General features: G+C 41.7%; 1 protein-coding gene across 6 annotated transcripts in view; it reads right to left on the reverse strand.

The window, feature by feature from the left end:
- The window catches only part of SOX5 (SRY-box transcription factor 5), a 537,054-nt gene that overhangs the window by 46,677 nt on the left and 468,005 nt on the right, over window positions 1-22,372 (reverse strand). For all 6 annotated transcript variants that reach the window (XM_042470201.1, XM_042470204.1, XM_042470199.1 and 3 more), the window contains one exon: window positions 13,125-13,297. In XM_042470201.1, the coding sequence (XP_042326135.1) occupies window positions 13,125-13,297 (173 nt within the window). The remainder of the gene's footprint in view (window positions 1-13,124; window positions 13,298-22,372) is intronic.

The following is a 22,372-nucleotide window of genomic DNA, read 5'->3' on the forward strand; positions in this document are numbered from 1 at the left end:
GGCACCCTTATATAGGCTGTATCCTAGCCAGTATAGAGCTGATCTGGCAACTGGGAGGAGTTTGTCCCATATTGCTGTACAGAAAACCTAGCAGGAGCCATTTATTCCAAATCCCTTTGCCATGCAGATACACACAACTATGCCATTCCTTAAAGATATCCATTCAACCTCTATGGAAAGACATCCAAAGAAGGGGAGTCCAGCACCACACGAGGCAGTCTATTCCACTGCCAAACAGTTCTTACAATAAAGAAGTGCTTCCTAAAGGTGTAGGTGGAATCTCTTTCGTTGTAATTTGAATCCATTGGTTCATGTTCTAGTCCATGAGCAGAACATAAGTTTGCTCTGTTCCTTCATGTATGACATCCCTTCAGATATTTAAAGATGGCTGTCATATCAATTCTCAATCTTTTATTTCACAAGTTACCTCCCTAAGCTGTTCCTCACAGGATTTGCTTTCTAGACCCTTTACCATCTTCTTTGTGCTTATCTGGGCACATTTCAACTTGTCAGTATCATTCTTGAACTATGGTGTCCAGAACTGGGCACAATATTACAGATGAGTTCTGATCAAAGCAGAGTAGAGTGGGACTATTCTTTCCCTCAGTCTGGATGCTATGCTCATGCTGATGCAGGGGAGAATTGCACTGGCTTTTAATAGATTTTATTTTACCCAAACTTCAGAGTGAACAACAAAGTAAAGTGTGTATGTATGTCTATTGGGGGGGAGAGTTCTTTACTCATTATGGGTCAAGTAGAAGGGGCACCTCACTCCACCATTTCTATGTAAGGCACTCCCACTGACTAACTCCCTCCCTTTAGCTGAGGACTGATCCTGTGACTTTCTGTATGTTTTCTGCCTTCACCTGTATTCCTTTTCCTAAAAGCACTTGTGTGTATTTGTGTGTGGATTTTATGCCTTCAAGTCATTTCTGACTTATGGAGACCTTAAGGCCCTATCATGAGGTTTTCTTGCCAAGATGTGTTCAGATGAGGTTTGCCATGGTTCTCCAGCACTTATAGAAACATATATCTCCTCTTTCCCAATCTGTGCTTGTGTACACCCACAACTCAAGAGATGTGGGGTCTTAGTGGTTAAGACACCAATTCTGATGATCAGAAGATCAGAAGGTTGGCAGTTCAAGGCTGCATTATGGAGTGAGCTCCTGTCACTAGTCCCAGCTTCTGCCAACCTAGTAGTTTGAAAGCATGCAAATGCAAGTAGATAGATAAGTTCCACTTCCCAGTGGGAAGATAACAGTGTTCAGTTCAGTCATGTTGGCCACATGACCGCCAGAGCAGTCCTCGGACAACACTGGCTCTTCAGCTTAGAAACGGAGTTGAGCACCACCCCCTATAATCAGTTATGACCAGAGGTTCATGTCAAGATTGTAAGCCTGAGGGCAGGGAACCGTCTATTATCCCCTATTATTATTATTATTATTATTATTATTATTATTATTATTATTATTTACCTTTTTACAGCCACAGCTCACCACAACAGTATTCGTGTTTCTTGCATACTCTCCAACTGTCCTAACTAGGCAGAAACAGTCCTTATCTGTCATCCCACTTTTTCAGCTGTTTTTAAAATGTTCTGGTTCTCTTTTTGCCTCCCCCCTTCCCCCTTCATCTTTCATTTACTTCATTTGGTGCAAATTGATTCAAAAATAGTATGTGTTCAATTAACTGAGCAAGGGGGTAAGGGGAGAAGGGGAGGAGTGGAATCCTGTTCTTTCCAGCAAACTCAGGCAAAAGCAAACTGCTGCAACCTCTCCCCGCTTGTCTGTTCTTCCTCATTAATAACTTTTGCCATCTTACCCACACCAATGGTGTTTGGCCATACATGTATCAATCTGTGAAATGATGGAGGGCTTGTTTCTGTAATTTCATGCCGGCGTCCCCAGCCATACCCCCCATCCCCATCTTCAAGGAGTTCCCCTAATTTCACTGAAAGCCAGTCAGCGTCTCTCAGAATGTCTCAGACATTTCTGCCTGAAATATTTTCCCCAAATTCAACTCAGAAGTTGGCTGGAGAGGGTGGGAAGGGAGAAGAATTCAGTGGCAGTTTTCATTCTTTCAGCACTCAGCCCTGAAAGGGGATCGCTTTACTCTCCCCAATCTGGGATGAAACAAGCAAGAGAGACGAGAGGAGACGGGAGCCTTGACAATCGAAAAATGGCAACCTAAAGTGAACACAGATGAGGCCCATAGCTTCTGTTACTTAATCAAAAAGGCTGAAGCCGAGTCACCAGGGCCAGCGCAAAGTCATGTGTTAGAACAACAGCTGATCTGTATTAAAGAAGATTAACTCACAGTGCCACGGCGGAGGGCCCTGGATTATTTTATGTACTTCCCCTGCCATACAAGCCGTCAGCACAATTACTGCCCTCCGAAGTGAATGACTGATCTGTAACCACAGCTAAACAGCAGGCTGCTTAGGGGCCTGGCCTGCTTCATGAAGATGAATTTCCATACCATCAAAGCGCTTTTAATGGGCTCCCTGATCCCAACCACAAGGCCCTGCTTTGCAAGCATATAGAACTTGGGATGAAGGCTTCCTGTCCAAATGGATTTGGTTGGTTGTCACTTGACAATTCCCAGCTTGCACAAGGGAGGAGGTGCAAGGGGGGAGGGAGGTGGAGGAGAGATAGGTAGACTTGTCTCTGCTTTGGAGGATTAAAAGAGAGAGAGAGAGAGAGAGAGGAGTACAGATGCTTTCTGAATGCAACCAACTGCTGTATCCACAGCTGAATTCAATGCGCTTAACAAATAACGGCAATTTAGCTATGCTTGTGAGGAATAGCTTGAGTCACTTTGCATTAGCATCTGGCTGAGTGTTAAAGTCATTTCTACATGGGGAGCAGAGAAAAGGAATTTCTGCTCCGAGCATCCTTTCAAGAATGCTTAAATATTTGAATATAAATTCCTTTGTGCCTGTGATCACTTCGTCTTATATCTGACACTCCACTTTCTCCCCATGCGGTACCACTCTCCCTCCCCACACTTCCTTTCTGTAACACCAGCAACATTCATTCTTCCTTCCCCTCCCTGCTGCCCATTCCCCTCTTCTTCCCACCCCCACAGCCAAAGTTGCCTTTTATTCCCCTCAAACAGATCTTATACAGTGATAGACACCTATTACACTGAGCACGTTTTGTCTCCAGCAATCCTCTTTGAAAAGGCTTGAAATTGTTACTATTCCTATGTATTTTGCAGTTGGGGATTGTGAAAAAAAATACTTTATCTATGGGTTCCCATATGTGTGTGTATGTGCTCCATGCCCTACAATGTTTCACAGATGAAAATTGGGACATGTATGGCCAAACAATATCAAAGTGTGGTCAAGATGCCAAAAACTATTAATGAGAACGAACAGACAAGCTAAGAGAGGCTGCAGCAGATTGGTTTTGCCTGAGGCTCTTGGGAAGGTGAGATGCCATCTTCTCCCCCTACTGGGTTTATTAAGTGCAAATTACTCTTACACTCTGAACTCAGTTTGCACCAATGAAGGTAAACTCAAGAAAAAGGGGAGAAATTGGGAGGGGGGGGAGTAACTGCAACTTTTCAAAAGCAGCTAAAAAGTGGGATGACAGAGGATTACTCAGGACTCTCCCTGTCAAATCAGGACAGTTGGAGGACATGATGTGCCTGAGCTTGCTGAGACCCTCAGAAAGTTGTGTGTGGTGTGTGTTGTGTGTGTACGGGGTGGTGGGGGTGGTGAGACACTTTTCCCACTGAAATGGGCCACAAAAAGTTTATCAACCAATTTCTATAATAAGAGATGGCAAGAAATTATTTGTCAGTAGGGTAAACATGTAAAGCTTTCTTTCCACGGTGCAAGATATGTATAAGATGGAAGTGAAGCTTTTTTGGATGATCAGGGGTCATTGACAGGTGGGCCCACATAGGGAGAATCCAGTCCACTCAAGAGTTCTGTCAACACTTTGCAAACAAAATAATTCAGATTGACTTTGACTTAAATGGTATGGTTAATAGAAATCCATTGGATCCAGTGGAATTAAATTTGGCACTTTTTAATTTATACAGTGCAAGGATGTGGACAGGATTCTTAGAAAGTTGATGGCCTTTCCTGATTTATTAAAAAAAAGCCAGAAGGATTCTGTCTGAATAGGAAGATGGAGCGGTTAATGCCTCATTAAAATGAGGTATAGTTGCATTGTGTCTAAAGGAGGCAGTTTTAAAATTACTGTTGAAAAAGCCATCCCTGGATTCCACTATAATGGATATTGGCCACTTTGCAACATTTCATTTTTGGGCAACATACTGGAACATGTGGTGGCCACTCAGCACCAGGGGTTTCTGGATTCTGGATCAAACTCACTTCAGTCTCATATCAGACCTGGCTATGGAATAGACAAATTCCTTTGGTCATATTTGTGGTTGATCTACAACGGGAACTGGATAGGGAGAATTTTTGCCTGTTAGTGTGGCAGCAGCAGGACACCATGGTATTCTTCTTGGCTATCTTGCTGGGATGGGACTTAGAGCCTGCTGTTCATGGAGGGGCAAACCCAGAAGTTAGTGGAGAGGGAGTCTTGTTCAGCTCACTGGCCCTGTGGGTCCTTCAGGGTTTGATGTTATCCCCCATACTATTTATCATATACATGAAACCTACTGGGAGACATTGTCTGGAGTTTGGGGTTCCAGTGCCATCAGTATGTCGATGAAACCCAGTTCTATTCCCCCCCCCACTTCAATTCATGAAAGCTGTCTTGGTTCTAAACTCATGCCTGTCACTAATAACGGACTGGATGAAGGTGAATAAATTGAAATGCACTTCAGAGAAGAGAGAGCTGCTCTTGGTCTGCAAACACAAATCATGGAATAGCAATTCAACCTGTGATGGATGGGGTTACACTCCTCCCAAGAAAGCAGCTTGGCAGCCTGGAAGCCCAGGTTTTGATTATGCATTCAGATGGCTAAGGCTTGAGCATCAGCTGTGCCCTTTCCTTGAGATGTCTAATCTGGCCACAGTGACACATGTCTTAGTTACACCCTGTCTAGGGCATCTCATATATGGGACTGCCTTTGAAGAGTGCTCAGAAACGTCATCTGACCCAAAGAGCTGTAGCCAGATTGTTAGTCTGGGTTAGCTACAGGGAGCATACAACTCCCTTGTTCCAACAGAACTATTGGCTCCTAGTCTATTTCCAAGCACAATACAGAGGGCTGTTCATGTATACATTACTACATGTCTCAGGTTGAGATATCTGAACGACCATATTCCTGAAGGCCTGCCTGTGTTTTGAGATATTCTGGGGATGGTCTTCTCACTGTCCCATCACCTTCACAGGTACATCTGGTGAGAGCATGGGAGGGAATCTTCATGATAGCTGTTCCCAGACTCTTGAATTCACTTCCTAGAGAGGTCAGAACTGGCACCTTTCTTGCTATTCTTTCATAAATGGGAAACGTAAGGGTAATGTCTCTTTAATTTTATGGAAGAACAGCAGGGATTCTTGAACACTGAGTGTTGCTTTTAGCAGCTCCTGCATATTTATTATAATACTGATTAGCAAACAACAGTTAGTAAGAATTCTTTACATGCTTAGGGACACTATATTTCCTTTCTTTCTTTTTTTATTTATAGTTTTACAGTTTCATAGTGATGACTTTTAGGGCTCAAAACAGGTCCTGGGGCCATGCCAGACACCTGGCTGTGCAATCTTATAAAACTTGAGTTGATCAAGAAGCTTGTTTCACTACAGGGAAATGGAAGTTCTTTAACCAATTGGAAATGAAAAGCTCTTAAGGACTTTAAAAAGCCTGGAGATGCAGTGCACAGTGTTCCTTTCCTAGTGCAGAGAAAATTACACTAATACATTGTTTCACTGAAGAAAATTTCTGTACATTGAGGACTGCTTGCATTAAGCCTATTGACTCTCAGTTACACAGTGGTGTGTGTGTGTGTGTGGGGGGCTTCCCCCAGTCCTTTGAATTAAACATTTAATGATAGCCTGGAAAGCTCTTCAGATTAGTCATCTTCTAATTCTAGACAATATTATATGTCCTTTAACATTATGTGGGTTGGGCAACTGACTTTTATACCATATCTAAGTTATGGTTATTTTAAGCTATTGCACAATGGGAACTTAGGTTGCATTAGGTGTAGCATTCACATCAGTGGGTTTTTGCTGCTTGAGTTCAGAATCTTTGCCTCTGCACAGGATTTGATATGCTGAGGATTTCTTTATTTAAATTGTTCTTAAGCTGATTCTGAGGACTCTATTTTCACAAAGCCATGTACCAAACAGAGTAAGATTAGATAGAAAGATATGGGAACCACATCAGAGAAAAGTAGATTCCTTTGAGAAAGTTGCTTTGACACATAAGCAATTTAGGCCCGTTACAAACGTCCCTAAAAGTGTGAGCTCCGCGTGTGCTAGGGTTAGAAAGGGGCGTCCTTTCCAGATACCCCTAATCCTAGCACGCACGGAGCACGCACAAAATGGCGGCGGCCGTTCCACACGGCCGCCACCATTACGACGTCACGACCGTGCTGCCTCTATATGGGACGACGCGGACGTGATGTTGTCACGCCGTGCAAGGGCGCATAGTGTAACCCTTCCCAGGCCACAAAGGTGCATTACAGACCACCCTCAAGCGGCCGTTCTCCCGCCGCTGCTATTAGCGGCGGCGGGAAGCCCCAGCGGCCAGACTGCGAGGCTTCCGGCCGCAGCGAAAAAGGAGCGCTGAAATGGCGCTCCTTTTTGGCCCCCAGAAGTGGTGCCCTGAGGCGCGAGGCGCACACTTGCGGCATCACTTCTGCCGCGCCACGTCTGGATGCATAGCGTCCACGACGTAAAAATGGCAGCGCCCATGTGGATGGGCGCTGCCATTTAGGATGCGCTCTGCATGTGTTGGGAATGGGGCCGGTTAGGAAGGGGCAACCCTTCCTAACCCTAGCACACCCCTTCCTAACCCTAGGACGCACGGAGTCTGTAACCTGCCAAAAGGAGCTCCGAAATGGAGCTCCTTTTGCCGTTTGCGTCGCTTCAGATGGCTGCGCCCAGCGACGCAGAGGAGAAAGGGGCCAAGTGGTCCCTTTTTCCTCCTCCCCTGCCGCCCAAGGACACCCCTTTCCAGGCTGCGGGGAAGGGGCCTTTTGCCACTTCCCCGCAGCCTGGAAAGCGGCGGATTGGGGCCTCAGGGGCTGCCGCTTTGGCCGCTGAGGCCCCGATCCGGCGTGCCCACGTAAAATACAAACACGCTGTAAATATCAATACAGTGCATCCTTCCCTTATGCAGGGGATCCATTCCGGATCCACCCCCACCCCCACCCTCGGTGTAAGGGAAATACTGTATATGCTGGATCCCATTGAATACAATGGGGCTTGTGCCTATGGTGTGGTACATGCACCATTACCTCTTTCTGTGAATGGCACGCCCACACATGACACATGCACACTGTATTAATAAAGTAGGACCCCATATTACATGCATTCACATTACACAGATTCAGTTATACACAAAGAACTGTGGGGCCCTCATTGGTCATGTTTGCACAGTGTCCTGGTCAGCTTCCAGAAGCATACCATAGAATTGTACTGAAGGACAGAAAATGCCTAGAGAAGGCACTTCTCTAAGCATTACTAAGTCATCCAGTGTGATTCTATGGTCAACTTCCAGCAGAAGCATACCACAGAATCACAATGGAGAACCTAGAAAATGCCTAGAGAGAACACTGTGTTGTTCATTTCAGGTAAGAAAAATAGCATTCTAGATTATATGCGAATGTAATTACATGAAGGGTCCTGGAATAGATCCTGTATGTAATACGGGGTCTGACTGTACTGTGCTACATGAGAACTATTTTAAATCTGAGTTGAGTGAGTGTGGCTTTTATTCTGAGTTTTTGGGCAAGGCCTCTCAATGGTATTTGGTTAGCCACTGTGAGAAACAGGACTCTGGACCTCAGAACTTAAAATGTTAATATATAATAAGACCCAGTTGTAGCTGCTGCTGGTGTTCCTTTGTGTCTTACGTTATTTGTGATATATGGTGACCATGAGGCGAATGTGTGAATATAATATATAGGCAAAATTTGTTCAGAGCAGATTTTGCCTTCGTATTCTTCTGAGGCTGGGAGAGTCTAAGTCTGAGTGGTTTCCATGGTTGAGCTTGGGATCTGGAGCCTAGTCTCTCAGAGTCCTAGGCCAACCATCAAACCACTAGACCATGCTGCTTACTCATTCTGATAACCCAACAGGTCACACTATTTGTTACTGTTACTATAGTCTAGAAAGGCAACTCACTAAGTTACTTACTATTAACAGTTTACCATTTCTGGCATTATTACACCATTGGACAATATAGGGAAATGTTCTCTGGTTCCCCCCGGTGTCCAATTCAGACATTATGCCTTTGGAATTATGACAAAAATGCAAAGGTTATTAAGGGCAAGCCTTTTGGCTGTATCACAAGGTAGCTATTCCTGATTAGTCTTTTTCTTCCTCCTCCCATTGCTCAGACTGAGTCGGAATATATACATCCATAGTGAATTACAGACCATCTCTTTTTGTTACACTGAAAACAGTGAATTACAGTAATTCACTGAAAAATAGTGAATAAAGAGTCATGGCTGTTATAGGCCAAAAAAAAAAAAAAAAAAAAAAAAAGAACTCAAATCTAGCTCATTGCTGCAAAACATCAAAGTAGAAAAATAAGTAGCTCCTTTAGCTTGGTTCTAAATCCAATTCCACCCCAGGATTTTTTTGTTAAGCAAGATCACTCCAGGTAGCAGTTGGCAGGATGAACCAGAGAGACGATGGGTTTGTTTGTGCATGTGGAATGGGATGGGAGCATTCTTGTAGTCTCCACTTTGGAGAAAAATATCTGGAAAGAGCCTTGAAACTTCTCCAAAGGCAGACAGACAGTTGATAGGCAATAGACTGAAAGATGATAGACAATTAATGAATACACCCAAAAAGGAGTGGGTACATGTTGGGGATAGTTCAATGAACTTCCACAAGTTCACTGATTCTGCTCAATAAAGCCGATGGATGCCTAAATGATGCTCACATCAACTTGATGCCCATTCTTCAATGCCATCTAACCATTCCCTCTCCCATTTATTCAATTTAAGATGCACTTCAGCAGAGAACAATGAAACAGAAACCACATAGCATGTATGAGCCTCAAGCCTCAACTTTAGACTCATGTTACAGATATAGTATTTTATTATAAGTGTGCATATAGGATTTCCCCCCCTTTCCAGCTGACAGACCTCCATTTCCAATGTTCAGAAAGTGGCGGGGAAAGGCAGCAGTAAGTCTATTCACACACTCAGCAAGGGGCAGGAAAAGCCAGTACTGTGAAAATGCAGCAAGGGAGTCACAGGGAGGAAATACAGAAAATCAACGGCTTCCAATATGCTGTCCCTTCATATAGAAGAATTACCTTTGTTGGAATTTAATTAACTGTTTCAGGCCTGGGTTCAAAAATTTTCTCCACCATGAGAATGAGTGGCTATTTCCTACACCATTTTTCATTTTTTTTTATTTTGGTGAACTGTTGAAAATGTTCAGATTCAGAGAGCAAACTGCCTTCCAGTTCATATTTAGGTTCAGGAAGTGCAAACTGGGTGAATTCATATTGAAATGTGAACTGAATGATCCCTCACCCATCTCTAGAAGCCACTGATAGGCTTATCCTTCAAGAATTTGTCTAATCTCCTTTGAGAACCTATTTAAGCTAGTAGCCATCCTGCGGTAGCAAATTCCATAAATACATCTGTCTTGATTCAATGGTGTCTCCCCCTTTTCTCCCCCTCCCCAGCTGAGTCATCTAACATGACTTGGAAGAGAAAACCTGCAATGGTTACAGGACACGTGTGATAGCTTCATGAAGCTCCATCACTGGAAAGCTTAGCTTCGATATCAGTAAAAGCTTTGGCTCCTGGAGAAACCTCAATACGATTTTCAAATCCAGCTCATCTCCCCTACACATGTAAGCATTTCTGAAAAAGCAGGATTTTTCACTTGGACCCAGATATTTCAAGGATCACCCTGGCATAATATATATTGACAGCTTGAAATGGAGAATTAAACTTCTTGTTATGCCTCCTCTTCCCTCTCTTCCCTCTTCCAAAAGGGCTTAATGGGGCTTTATTCCTTACCATCTTTAAGTCCCAGGGTGGACTTTTTTTTTTAAAGGAAGAAGCTGTCACAGCTGAATACTGTAGAAGAAAGATCACAGGCTCATAGAGTGAGAAGGGATTGCAAGAGCAATATGGTCCAGTCTGGTTGTGCAGGAATATACAACTACAGTTCTCATGAGAGGTGGACATTGATCTTCTGTGAAAGGTCTTGAAAGGAGTATGGTCCACCACCCTCCAAATCAGACTATCCTACTGTCAAACAGCACTCAAAATTTAACTCTTTCTAATGTTTAGGTGAGATATCTTTTCTTGTAATTAGAATCCATTGGCTCAGATTCTAGACTCTGGAGCAGCAGAAAAATAAGCTTCTACATGACATCCGTCTATATATTTAAAGATCGCTATTGTAACACCTCTCAATCTTCTCTTTTCCAAGCTAAGCATACCCAGTGCTTTAAGCCATTCCTCATAGGTTCTGGCTTCCAGACCATCCAAATTAATAAAGGGAGTCCAAATATCAATTGTAAAACTCCATATCGGCAGTTCAAGCACCTCCTTCTGTTATTTTTCTTCTGACCTTGCTCCAATGCACTTGGAGTAGCCTGTATGGGTTTTTCATCACAACTGGTTGGTGGCTTTCAAGTCAGTGATGCAGTGAATCAGATCTGGGGCTTATCCTAGATTTTAAAGTAATTGTGTTGCCACCTTGGATAGCTCCTTTAAAATGTGGAAGAAATCCCACAGTGAATTCAGCACACCCCTAAAACAGAAGCCAGCATCTGCCATCAGACAGGTAAAGATATGAGTGGGCAAGAGACAGCCAACTAGACCAAAGTAATCTAGTAGAGGGAAGAAACATATTTATTTTTGTTCAAAAATTATTAAGAGACCAAGCTAGATATAGTATTGATTGCATAGTGGCCATTAGCACAACTCATTTTTAAAATTTAAGAAGCAGCTACAGAAGAGAGCAGAGAAAGTTAATCAGGTTTGGGACTGCAACACAGGTTTGGGACTTTCCTCCCAGTGCCACATTCCTGATGAATATTGCCCATCTAAAGCTACAATTGACTCTGGGAAAGAAGTCAATGAAAGTCAACTTTCCCTATCTTGGGGGAAATATTCACTCAAGAGGGACTCAGAATAAGGGTATGGGGGAAAGGCTTCCCTCACCCATCCAGATCCTATTGTTAGTCCCAACTAGTTTGGACCCATTTAATTAATGGGACTGTCCTATGTGTTGACTTACCACTCAACAACTGATTCAGTGGCTCTTCTTTAAGGGTGTCTAAACAAGAGGATTCCAGCCAATTTCTTGCATGTTGCTATCCTGCCTTAAACTCTCCAGTTTGGCTATTTATTTTATTTTTTTTAAATCAGGCAACTGGGTTGGATTCTTCTTCAGGTGCATACATTGGACTGGTGGAAGCAGACTCCATCTACCCCCCCACCCCATCGACCACCCCCACCCCAATAGCTCCCATTTGAACATCTTGCTACACATTCTCCAGTCCAAAATCTTTACCAGGTTTCAGGATACCTACTCTATAACAAGGTTAATTCATTTTTCTTCTTCTACTACATCCTGTTTTCTCTCACCCCCTCAATTTATATACTAATATTATGTAGATCCCAATCAAGACATCAAAAATCTTTATTTTTGAATTTTAAGCCACTTATTTATGTACAGTATTTCATCAATATCCTGTCTTTCTCTCAATACTTGCACTGAAGTTGTTCCTAATAAATTCTTCCTAATAAAGAATTCCTAATAAAAAAATTAAACAAATGTTGCATCACACTTGAAATAAATGTAGAGCAATAAAAAAGTGCAACACCAAGCCAATAACAACCTCTTTCTCACAACCAATAAATTCTCCAAAATCTGCCTGAATAAAACAGTTTTTGCTGGCAAAATATAACCCTTTGCATACTCAAGGAGTTCCTTTACTGTGGTAGAAACTACTACCAGGTTTGAGGAATATTCCCATCCCATTTTGCTTGTAAAGGGATGGGCGCTAACACTCATGTATGCTATTAGATGGAATGATTTAGTCAAGCTCACCCCAGATACAAAATATCATGAAATCTCAAGTACATATATGTCTATGGACAGTGACGTGCACATGTCCGTGTTAGTGCAATTGCGTGTACAAACTGCCACTGATTTATATGGCGTGGGGCTAGCTACAGGCAGTGAAAACCATGAACAGCTAGCCTGCTGATATGGAAGGCCAACTGCACAGGGACACTATTTTACTATGCCATTATATATAACAGGACTTGTGAATCCACAGATTTTGGTATCCATGGAATGTCCTGGAACCAAATTCTAGCAGATCCCAAGGGACCACTGTATTATGTTCACAAGTGTACTCTTCTCATCCTTTCAACTCTGAATGCTTCTGAAATATCCAGAGATGGTTGATATTAGTCACACTACCCATCTGTTAAGCAGCTATCTGTTCAGTAACATCTGAGAAATAGCGTTGATATCCAGCATGATAAAGTCAATATCTGCCATAGATGCATTACTGATAATTTAATGGAATCTGGTGCAAATATATGAGCCATTTACACATACAGTATTACTTTTTTATGGTACCGATCTAAGTGGATGTTAGTGCACAGTTAATATTGTAATGTGGCACTATGACCAACCTGTGTTTGCAATGATGTAGCTATTTTTGGGGTATATATTTGAAAGCAAACTGAGCTTTGCTATTGCATACATGCTAAATGGTCCTACAAGAATTCTAGAGAAACTCACAGACTATTTCCCTGGTGAGTCTCCAACAGAGTTTGGGCCTAGGCTGTAAAATAATGATTAATCCAGAAGTGGTGGAAGATGTAAATAAAGTGTTCTCTGGTGTTCTCTTCGGTGTTTCCTGGTGTTTCCACACATGAAAACCACATACTGGAACATACAGTGGGAAACTGTGACACAACAATTGGAACTGAACTGCCAGTAGCTAACCAAAGTGAAGTCTTGGGAACTGACCTTGTCTGTCCTGCAGTTATTCAGACCCAGGTTGTTTGTAACAGCAACCTTCCCATCCAACACCTGTTGTTCCCGCCGTAGCTGTTCTTTCATCTGCCGGGCCTCTTGGATTGCCTTGGTAACAGCATCATGATCATTTAAGTAACCTGACGACGTGATAGAGGAAAGGATATCTAGAAAGAGGGTGAAAGGGAACAGGGAGACAAACAGAAGCAAGGTTACCAGGGATCTTTATAAGCGATTATGATCAAAATATTCAGATGCCTTCTCTAATGGATGTTGGACATTAAGCCAACTCATATTTGGTGCCTTGGAAGTGATCAGGGATGGGTCTTCATGTTGCACGGACTGTCACGTTTGTATTTCATTCTTCATCAAAATACTAAAATGAAGGTTACATTATCTGTGAGTGTTATTAGTCTGAGCATGTTAAATCTTTCCCTATTCAGGAACAATAGTACACATTGCCTACTGCTTCATGCACATGCAAATGCACACACATACACGCACAGAATTGCTGAGGGCCATGTTAGATATTCAGCATCTCTAATTGTGCCAGGGACCCACGACTATTTTATCTATAGAGAATCAGGGTTCAAAATTATATTTCATATAGGGTCAAGGCCCTGTAAGAGCAGGGTTTCAAACATTACTTTAAAAAATAGTTATAGTTATTGTTCTAAGCCCCGCAGTGGTTAGCTACTGTTTTCCTTTTAAACATAAATCTTTCCCATTTTTCTCAATAGTAAGGAAACTAAATAGATAAAATAAATAAATCTAAGCAATCAAGCCTTTTAGGGGCAAAGCTTCAAAGGTTGATTAAAAAAAGCAGTACAGCTTTTGTTCTAAACCCCACAGGAGTTAGCTACTGTCTGTCTGTCTATCTTGGCACTCAAACTGGGGAATGCAGTCTCTGGTATCAGGAATTTCTAGCTCAGGAGAGTGTCTAGGATTTTGAATCCAGATGTCTCTGTTTTAATTTTGATGCTTGGGCTGAGTGCCTGCTCAGTGTGTACCACAAACATCTGTATTTATGTTTCGGTCATGGTCTCATTGGTCCCAACAGAAGGTAGACACAGTGTGATCTAGTGGCTAGAATGGCGGATTTGCAATGAGTGCTTTGTGGTCATATCCTATGCTCCCTTTTGCATTCATTGTTCCTAACGGCACTTTTGGAATTTCATGTCTTCAGTATCATTCAACTTTTTTTTAAAAAATCCACACTTCTGTTTTTGCACAGGTGTGTGCATGTTTGAGTGTGTCTGTTTAAAGCACTATGCACATTGCAAAGTTGACTTTACAATTTTATTGTGTTTATGGAATGTTACATTGTATCTTATCTGATACTGTACATTTTTGTCTGTTATTTGCTTGTATTGATGGGTGTATGGATTGTAATAATGAATACTGTACTTTACTGTTTAAAACCAGCAAAGTTGACTTTAGTTCATGAAAGTTTAGGTTGCAATGATTTTGTTAAATATCCTAAAGGCAGCAGACCTTGTTTGATCTTGGAAGCTGTACAGGGTCATCCTTGGTGAGTATTTGGATGGGAGACCGCCAACAAATACCAGGAGCAGTAGGCTACATTTTAGAAGGAACTGGCCAAACTACCTCTGAGTACACAGAGGCCCCCTGCAGACTTGCCTTAAAGTGTTTCAGAACCCATTAAAGCAGTGAGTAAATGGAGGAATGACAGATCATAGTCAAAAGGTCTGCCCCTTCAAGGCCTTCTGTGTACCAAGGGAATAAGTGGAGCCTGAAAGAAGGCTTTGGCTGAAAAGGCACTAAAACATTGATTCCCAAACTATGTCCTTCCAGGTGTTTTAGACTTTGGTTCCCAGAATCCTACAGCATTGGCCAAGATGGTTGAGGATTCTGGAAGCTGAAGTGCAAAACAACTGGAGGACCAGAGTTTGGGAATCAATGCACTAGAAATTTCAGACCTTTCCTGGAGCAAGTTAAGCAATTGGAGCTCTCCTTGGTGCTGCAACATTAACATTTTTTAAAACAGGTTGGATCCCAGATTTAGATACATGCAACATGAAGTGGAAGTATAGGGCCTGACCAGACAGGCCAAAATAAAGCTGCTTTGGGTCACTTTGGAGGCATGCTGTTTAAATGTTGCATGAGTCCTAAGAAGCCAGAAGCCACATCAAAGCCACGCTCCAGTCCTAAGCTTCTGGCCTCTTAAGACCTGTGTGTTGTTTAAACAGCATACCTCCAAAGTGACTTGAAGCAGCTTTATTTTGGCCTGTCTGTTCGGCCCTACAGTCCCCACTTCCTTGTCATAGCAGCTCCTCCAAAAAACGCTACACAGAATGTTGGGGAGATTGCTGAGTGAACTGTCATACAGGTCTTATCCCCACCCACTGAGTGGCTGTACCTTCCATCAGGAAAGCCCTTTGGAAGGAGAAAGCTAAAATCCTATATCGAAGCTTTTTTTCAGAACTCAATAAGGGTGTATCCACACTACAAAAATAAAATGGTTTGATACCAGTTTAACTATCATGGCTCCATGCTGTGGAATCATAGGCTTTGTAGTTTGGTGAGGGACCAGAGCTCTCTGACAGACCAAGCTGAATACCTCACCAAACTACAAATCCCATGATTTCACATGATGAAGCCATGACAGTTAAAGTGGTGTCAAATTTGCTTTATTTCTGCAGTAATATAGCCTTACAAACAATACAAATTACATTTAAGCAGCAAGTTGAACTAGCAAAATGTAACTGACAATACTTGAAGGCAGCAGCAGAAAACTGTGCACACAAATTCTTGGGTCCTATTTTGGGATAAAGGTGGGATAAAAATCCAATAAATAAATAAATAGATTTGTGAGCTCCTACAAAAACCTTTTTCACTGTGACTCTAAAGTTCATTAAACTGGCCACCAAGGAAACAATTTGGAGGAAAAGATAATGATTTGTGCATTTGACTAGGACACTGGGAGACCAGGGTTCAAATCCTGGCTTAGCCCTGGAAACCCTCTGGGTGACCTTGGGCATGTTATACTCTCTCAGCCTCAGAGGATGGCAATGACACCCCCCCCCCCCCCTGAAGAAACCTGCCAAGAAAACCCTATGATAGGGAGACCTAAGGCAAACCTAAGTCAGAAATAACTTTAAGGCTTGCAACAACAACAACAAATTCCAGATCAGGTAAAGGGAAAAGATCTTTTCTTTGGTTATCAAACACCTCAGCCCCCTTTGTGACCCATACAACACTTATCCTATTTGGACCATTCAGAGCGCAAATCTGCTGGATAGGAATTAGGTCAGTCCTGTACTGAGCACTGTGCATTTGTATTCCTGCAGCAGTGCATTAAATATATATATTAAAAAGCTGTACAGTAAATTGTGGAAACATAATTACATTTCCTTGAGTAGATAGGCAGACTTATTAACTGCAGCAGTGGGGGGGGGGACATAAGAATATCTTGCACCCCTTCCTCCAGCCTCCCAAATACCTTAATAAAGCACAGGTGGTGTCACTTTGCTATGAGCTATGGCCGCTGAGCACATAAAGCTCTGCCACAGAATGCCAGCCTCTGACTGACACACACACACACAAACACACACATACACACCCCTCCCCACACCACATGCCATTTAGAAATGCACCAAGCTACAGACTTTAGACTGATTCCCGATCTGTTAATACCAGGTCAGATGTTCCCTCCTTGGCTAAAGGGCACATGCTTGCAAACACATATACATAACACAGCCTAGGCTTTGGCTGCAATAGCAGTTGAAACCATTGTTTTTAAAAGCCACTACAAGCATCCCCTAATGTTGTTTAACTTTAAACATGTCCCCTTGGGGCTTCCCTCTGTCTCCCCTGCAACAGCTTTAGCCTGTCTTCTCATAGATTATATTTATTAGGATCTGGTGTGCATTTACAGCTTCCAAGACTGGTAGGAGTGAAGCCTCTCAGACCTTGGATCTATTTAGGTGAAAGGAAGTAATATTGATCATTTCTCAAAACTGCCTCTCTCCCATACCCTTGGTTGCTTTTCTCTGTATCTTTTAAACTAGGGCATCAACGCAACATTTTGTTTCAAGCCCTGAAAACGACAATATGAAATTGCCCGGAAAAGGGGCTTCTGTTTGTGACATGAGGCTAAATCTAACCAGATCCATTGGTGAATTGTAACAGATGGAGGGGCTGTGAGACAGAAGGCTGGCACTAATCACACGCAAAATGACCGGCTTGCCTCAACATGTTCCATGGATTCCAGCAAACTTTACACCCTAATCCATTTTTAGAACAAAAAACATCTGGGCCATAAATCCTCTAATCTGCCAAAACACGCTATTAAATCCCATGATTTGTTGAAAAACACTAAGATTAAAGAAAGGAAATATAAAATGGCTAACTGCCGCGTTAGGAAAGTGTTATTAATACTCTTTTCTTTTGTCTCAATTATGAATGTTCTGTTCCTAAAGAGCCTTGTCTAATCATGTCAGATTACACATCCTTGTTGTATTGCTTGCGTCTTCTATCTGATCTGCTGATTGCCAAAGAATGTACAACATTGTCTCCTTGCGCTCCACTTTGAAACATGACAGGGGAGAGAGGCTGGTGTCAGATTAGTTCAGACTAGCACTGCTGGAAGGTTTTGGCTGTTGCTGTTCTCTGTGTACACTGTTTTGTCTTCTTTTTTTAATGCCTTTAAAAACCATTTTGGAAAGAAACAGAATTGGCAATTCTTGTTTTGTTAAGAAATCAAAACCTACAAGGGTTGGGAAGAAAGATGATAGTGGGAACCTCAGTAGAGTTTAGAAAAGTTATTGTTTTTCCCAAGTTCTACAATCCCTGCAGTAAGCACAGATGCTGCCCATCTTGGCAGTGGAAATTCTAGGAATTATAGGCACGGGACAGACCGTCCAAAAAGGACTGTCTCCCGGTGCCTAGTTTTGGTCTGTGGGGAAGCCGTAGCCTCCAGACCATGGGACTTCCCCGTGGACCAAAAAGAACCCGCAAAAAGTGGTTTCTTCTTGCATCACCATTACAACGTTGCAGTGCACCAATGGTGCACCCGTCTGTACAGAGTGCCACCCTCTTGATGCCCTTCTCACGTGCGAGGGGCATCTAGAAGCGCCGCCCTTGCACATGACGAAGGCATCCTTTCCCATCCGTCTGGACTGGGCCATAGTCTCCCAAAGTCACTTTGCTAACCTCTGAGTCTTGGGGTGCATCTACACTACAGAAACAATGCAGTTTGATATCACTTGAAGTGCTGTCACTGCATTTTATGGAATTCAGGGTCTTTACAAGGTCTTTAGCCTTCTCTGCTAGAGGGTATTTATTGGTGCCTCACAAGACTATAAATCTCGAGATTCTGTAGGATGGAGCCAGGGCAGTTAAAAATGGTGTCAAACTGCATTATTGTGTAGATGCACCCTTGTACTTAGACACTCTTGGAGCCATTTTATACACACACACACACACACACACACACACACACACACACACCAAGGTTTCTTAACTAGAGGTTGCTAGGTGTTTTGTAAGAAATTTAAAAAACAAACATATTTTGAGCTGTAGATATAATTCTTATGCAGGGGTTCCCAGAGATCTGAAAATTACTTCAAGAGTTCCTCCAGGGTAAAAAGTTTAGAAAAGCTGTATGACACTGAATAGAATGATGGGTCATGGACAGGTCAATATTGGCAATAAAATGAGATGGTTGGGTCAGTAGTAGCATTTCAGATTTCACTCTCCTGATTCTTTTTTTTTTAAAAAAGGCTCCCTAAATGTTTTAGCTCCGTCTGTTCCCAAATATATCCCCATTGCCTTGAGATTCATTGTAGTCATTAAAAATGACTCCTGTTTCTCTGCTTAAAAGTTCCACATGCCATGCTACCACTTCATTCTGCTTCATGTGTAGGTTAGGTGTTAATTTTCTTTGGACTGCATAATTCAAATACATCATTTCAAAACTCCAGATAAACTCTTCCCTGTATTTCATAAACTAGTACATCAGGAAGAGCTTTATATAAAATTTTAGTTTACTAACTACTTGGACAGATAGTTTTCTTGCTCTTATTGTGGCAGAATATTTGACAAACTGAATGCCCTCCAGGTTTCCCAACACTGTAAAATGATTTTGTTGTGCTACCTTGGCAATAGAGCCATATGGAAGCCTCCACAGAGTGCATTTATTCTCTGAACTGCTCAGGCTTGTGAGAAATCCCAGACTATGATGTGGCTTCTTTCCATTCATTAGTATTGTGTCCAAAAATACATAGGGTGGAATCCAGTTTTTGTTATATGCGCACATGGGTAAGTTCCCTTCCACATGTACTTTTGATTTTGGGACCATTATGCATTGGTTGTATTCAGTTTATGGTTGCATAAACGTAGTTCCAGAAGTGTAAGCAGAGGAAGGGTGATGTATCACAACCACTGGATAACAGCACGAGTTCAGATTTACATGGTTGTTGTTGCTGTTGTCTACTTTCAAGTTATTTCTGACTTATGGCAACTCTAATAAGGCAAACTAATTGGCTAGTTTCTTCTGAAGGGGTTTTCCATTGCTATCCTCTGAGGCTGAGAGAATATGACTTGGCCAAGGTCACCCCGTGGGTTTCCATGGCCAAGCTATGATTTGAACCCCGGCCTCCAGGGTCATAGTCCAACAATCAAACCACTAAACAACACTGGCTAGATTTACATGACACAAACATAATGTAGCATTTTGATGATTCTGTTTTTAAAAATGCACAAGAAGGAGGGGAGGAGAAGCAGCTATCATTCTCATATTCTAGCTTATAACCTTAGGACCGGATGAGAATGTAGGTGGGATTCCTGAAAATGAAAGACATAGTCTCCAGTCATACCAATTTGGCAGGGAAAGTCCCAATTAATTCTCTGTTATCCCACTTTTTCATCTGTTTTTAAAATGTTCTGATTTTTCTCTGCAAATGAAGTTCCAAGTGCAAAAGCCATTTGTCCTCCATTAACTCAGCAGAGGGGAGAGGCGAGGAGGGATGGGATGGGATGGGATCTCATAAGAGTTTCAAAAAGCAATCTTACACAAAAACAAATAGTTAAAACCACAATAATTAAATCACAAACTTCTGAAATTACCAATATCTAAAAGTATAAGTTGCAAATTCAATAACTGTCTTAAAAGCAATATGGACAGCAGAAGTCAAAGTGTGCATCTACACTGTATAAATAATGCAGTTTGACACCACTTTAACTGTTATGGCTCCATTCTACAGAATCCTGGCATTTGTAGTTTCATCAAGCACTAGCACTCTTTGGCAGAGAAGGCTAAAGACCTTGTAAAACTACAAATCCCAGGAATCCATGAGATGGAGTTACAGCACTTAAAGTGGAGTCAAGCTGCATTATTTCTACAGTATAGATGAACCCAAACACAAACCAATCATAGGAAGAAGCAAGAAAAGAAACAGGTGGGAGAGTGAACGATTTTACAATCTCTGCCTGTTGCTTCTCAGAATAATTTTATTACATTTGCTACTGCTGTTCAGGAAGATTGTAGTAGTTGCCCAGAGTAGTTAAATCTTCAAGATTTAAAGCATTTTTTTAAAAAGGACTTTGCAATATATTGATTTGTGGACCAACTTCAGGAGGTTTTTTGGATTAGCTTCAGCACTGGAATATTCTTTGCTAATTTTATTCTTGAACGAAGCAATGAATCATTTTAGAAATTTTCCTTGCATTGCAAGAAAGTTTTCAAAAACCACACAGTTGTCAAAGACTGTTCACAGTTCAGGACTTCTGTACAAAATTCTGACGTGACATTTTCTGAACAGGAAATTAACATTTTTTTTCCACAGGAGATAGCAATTTATGTACAGAAAACAATGTTTCTGTAGAATAGGTTGAAACTGTTGTTTGCGTGAGTTATTCATTTATATATACAGTATTTGCAGAAATCAAGATTTTCTGCACAGGAAACTCTGCACAGAAAATAACTTCAGACTTATTCTGAGATAAACAAAAAATTTTAAAAAAATTCTGCACAGAAAAGTCTGTCTCCTATACAAAATATGCTGTTTTCTGTGTCAATATGGCACAGAATGTGTCTCGGTGTAGCTTTGTGAGCTATTTAGCTTTCTCTCTCTGAGTTCTGGTTCCACAATAAATAACAAATCCCAGGATTCCACAGCATTGAGTCATGACAGTTAAAGTGACGTGAAACTGCATTATTTCAGCAGTGCAGATGCAGTCCCTGTTTGGGGCACCAAGACATCTTTTTGTTCACCTAGGCCTCTTTGTCCCCATGCTTTTTCTTATTTTCTTATTTATTTATTTATCTGCCACTTTTCTCCTGGAGTAGGACCTAAGGTAGCTCACAAAAATGAATCAGCTAAAAACCACCCCCCCACACACACACACATCACATCACATTTCTACAGTGTTTTCTATTTTCATCTATTCTTTTTACCTCCCTTAAAAAAAGGTGACTGATATTTTGTCACTGTTGCTTTATCATTTTAACCTAACATTAGCCACCACAAGACTCCACAATCTAAAGAACAGAGCATAAATCCCATAAATAAATAAAATTAAATTGAAGAAATAACCATTCTGTTCAGACTGGTGGCTGCAATTTATCAAGGAGACATCTGGCAACAATGTGAGATGTTACATTTCATATATTATATTCATTCAATCATTCATTCAATTTATATCCTCCCTTTTCACCATGAATGGGACTCTAGGTGGCTTACAATAAAATAGTACAAATGTCTACAATTAATAAAGGCATAATAAATTAAAACAAGATTTAAACACATGCACCAATAAAAGGAAATACAACATCCAGTTAAAAATACCTTTCACAGCAAGGATGCCAATATATGGTGATATATTGCAAATATACATCAATCTGAGTTAGCCATATCCCCTACTTTTAAGATGACAATTCCTGTTTCAAAGAGCAGGGAGCAGGTCTTTCAAAGTTACCCAATGACAATTAAAATGTGGCCAGAATCCTGCTGGTGTGTTGTTGTTTTCATGGGGTTTTGTTGACAAGATTTATTCAGAGTGGGTTTGCCATTGCCATCCTTTGAGGCTGAGAGAGTGTCACTTGTCCAAAGTCACTAAGTGGGTTTTCATGGCTGAGCCAAGATTGGAACCCTGGTCTCCAGATCCATATTTCAAAACTTAAACCACTATACTGTGCTGGTGTTATGCGTGTGTGAATTCCCCTACAGAAGGGGTTGGGTATTTTTGTCTGCTATGGAATTTCACATTCAGTTTAAGTT

The sequence above is a fragment of the Sceloporus undulatus genome, chromosome 5, assembly GCF_019175285.1.
Source record: "Sceloporus undulatus isolate JIND9_A2432 ecotype Alabama chromosome 5, SceUnd_v1.1, whole genome shotgun sequence".
Lineage (NCBI taxonomy): Eukaryota > Metazoa > Chordata > Lepidosauria > Squamata > Phrynosomatidae > Sceloporus > Sceloporus undulatus.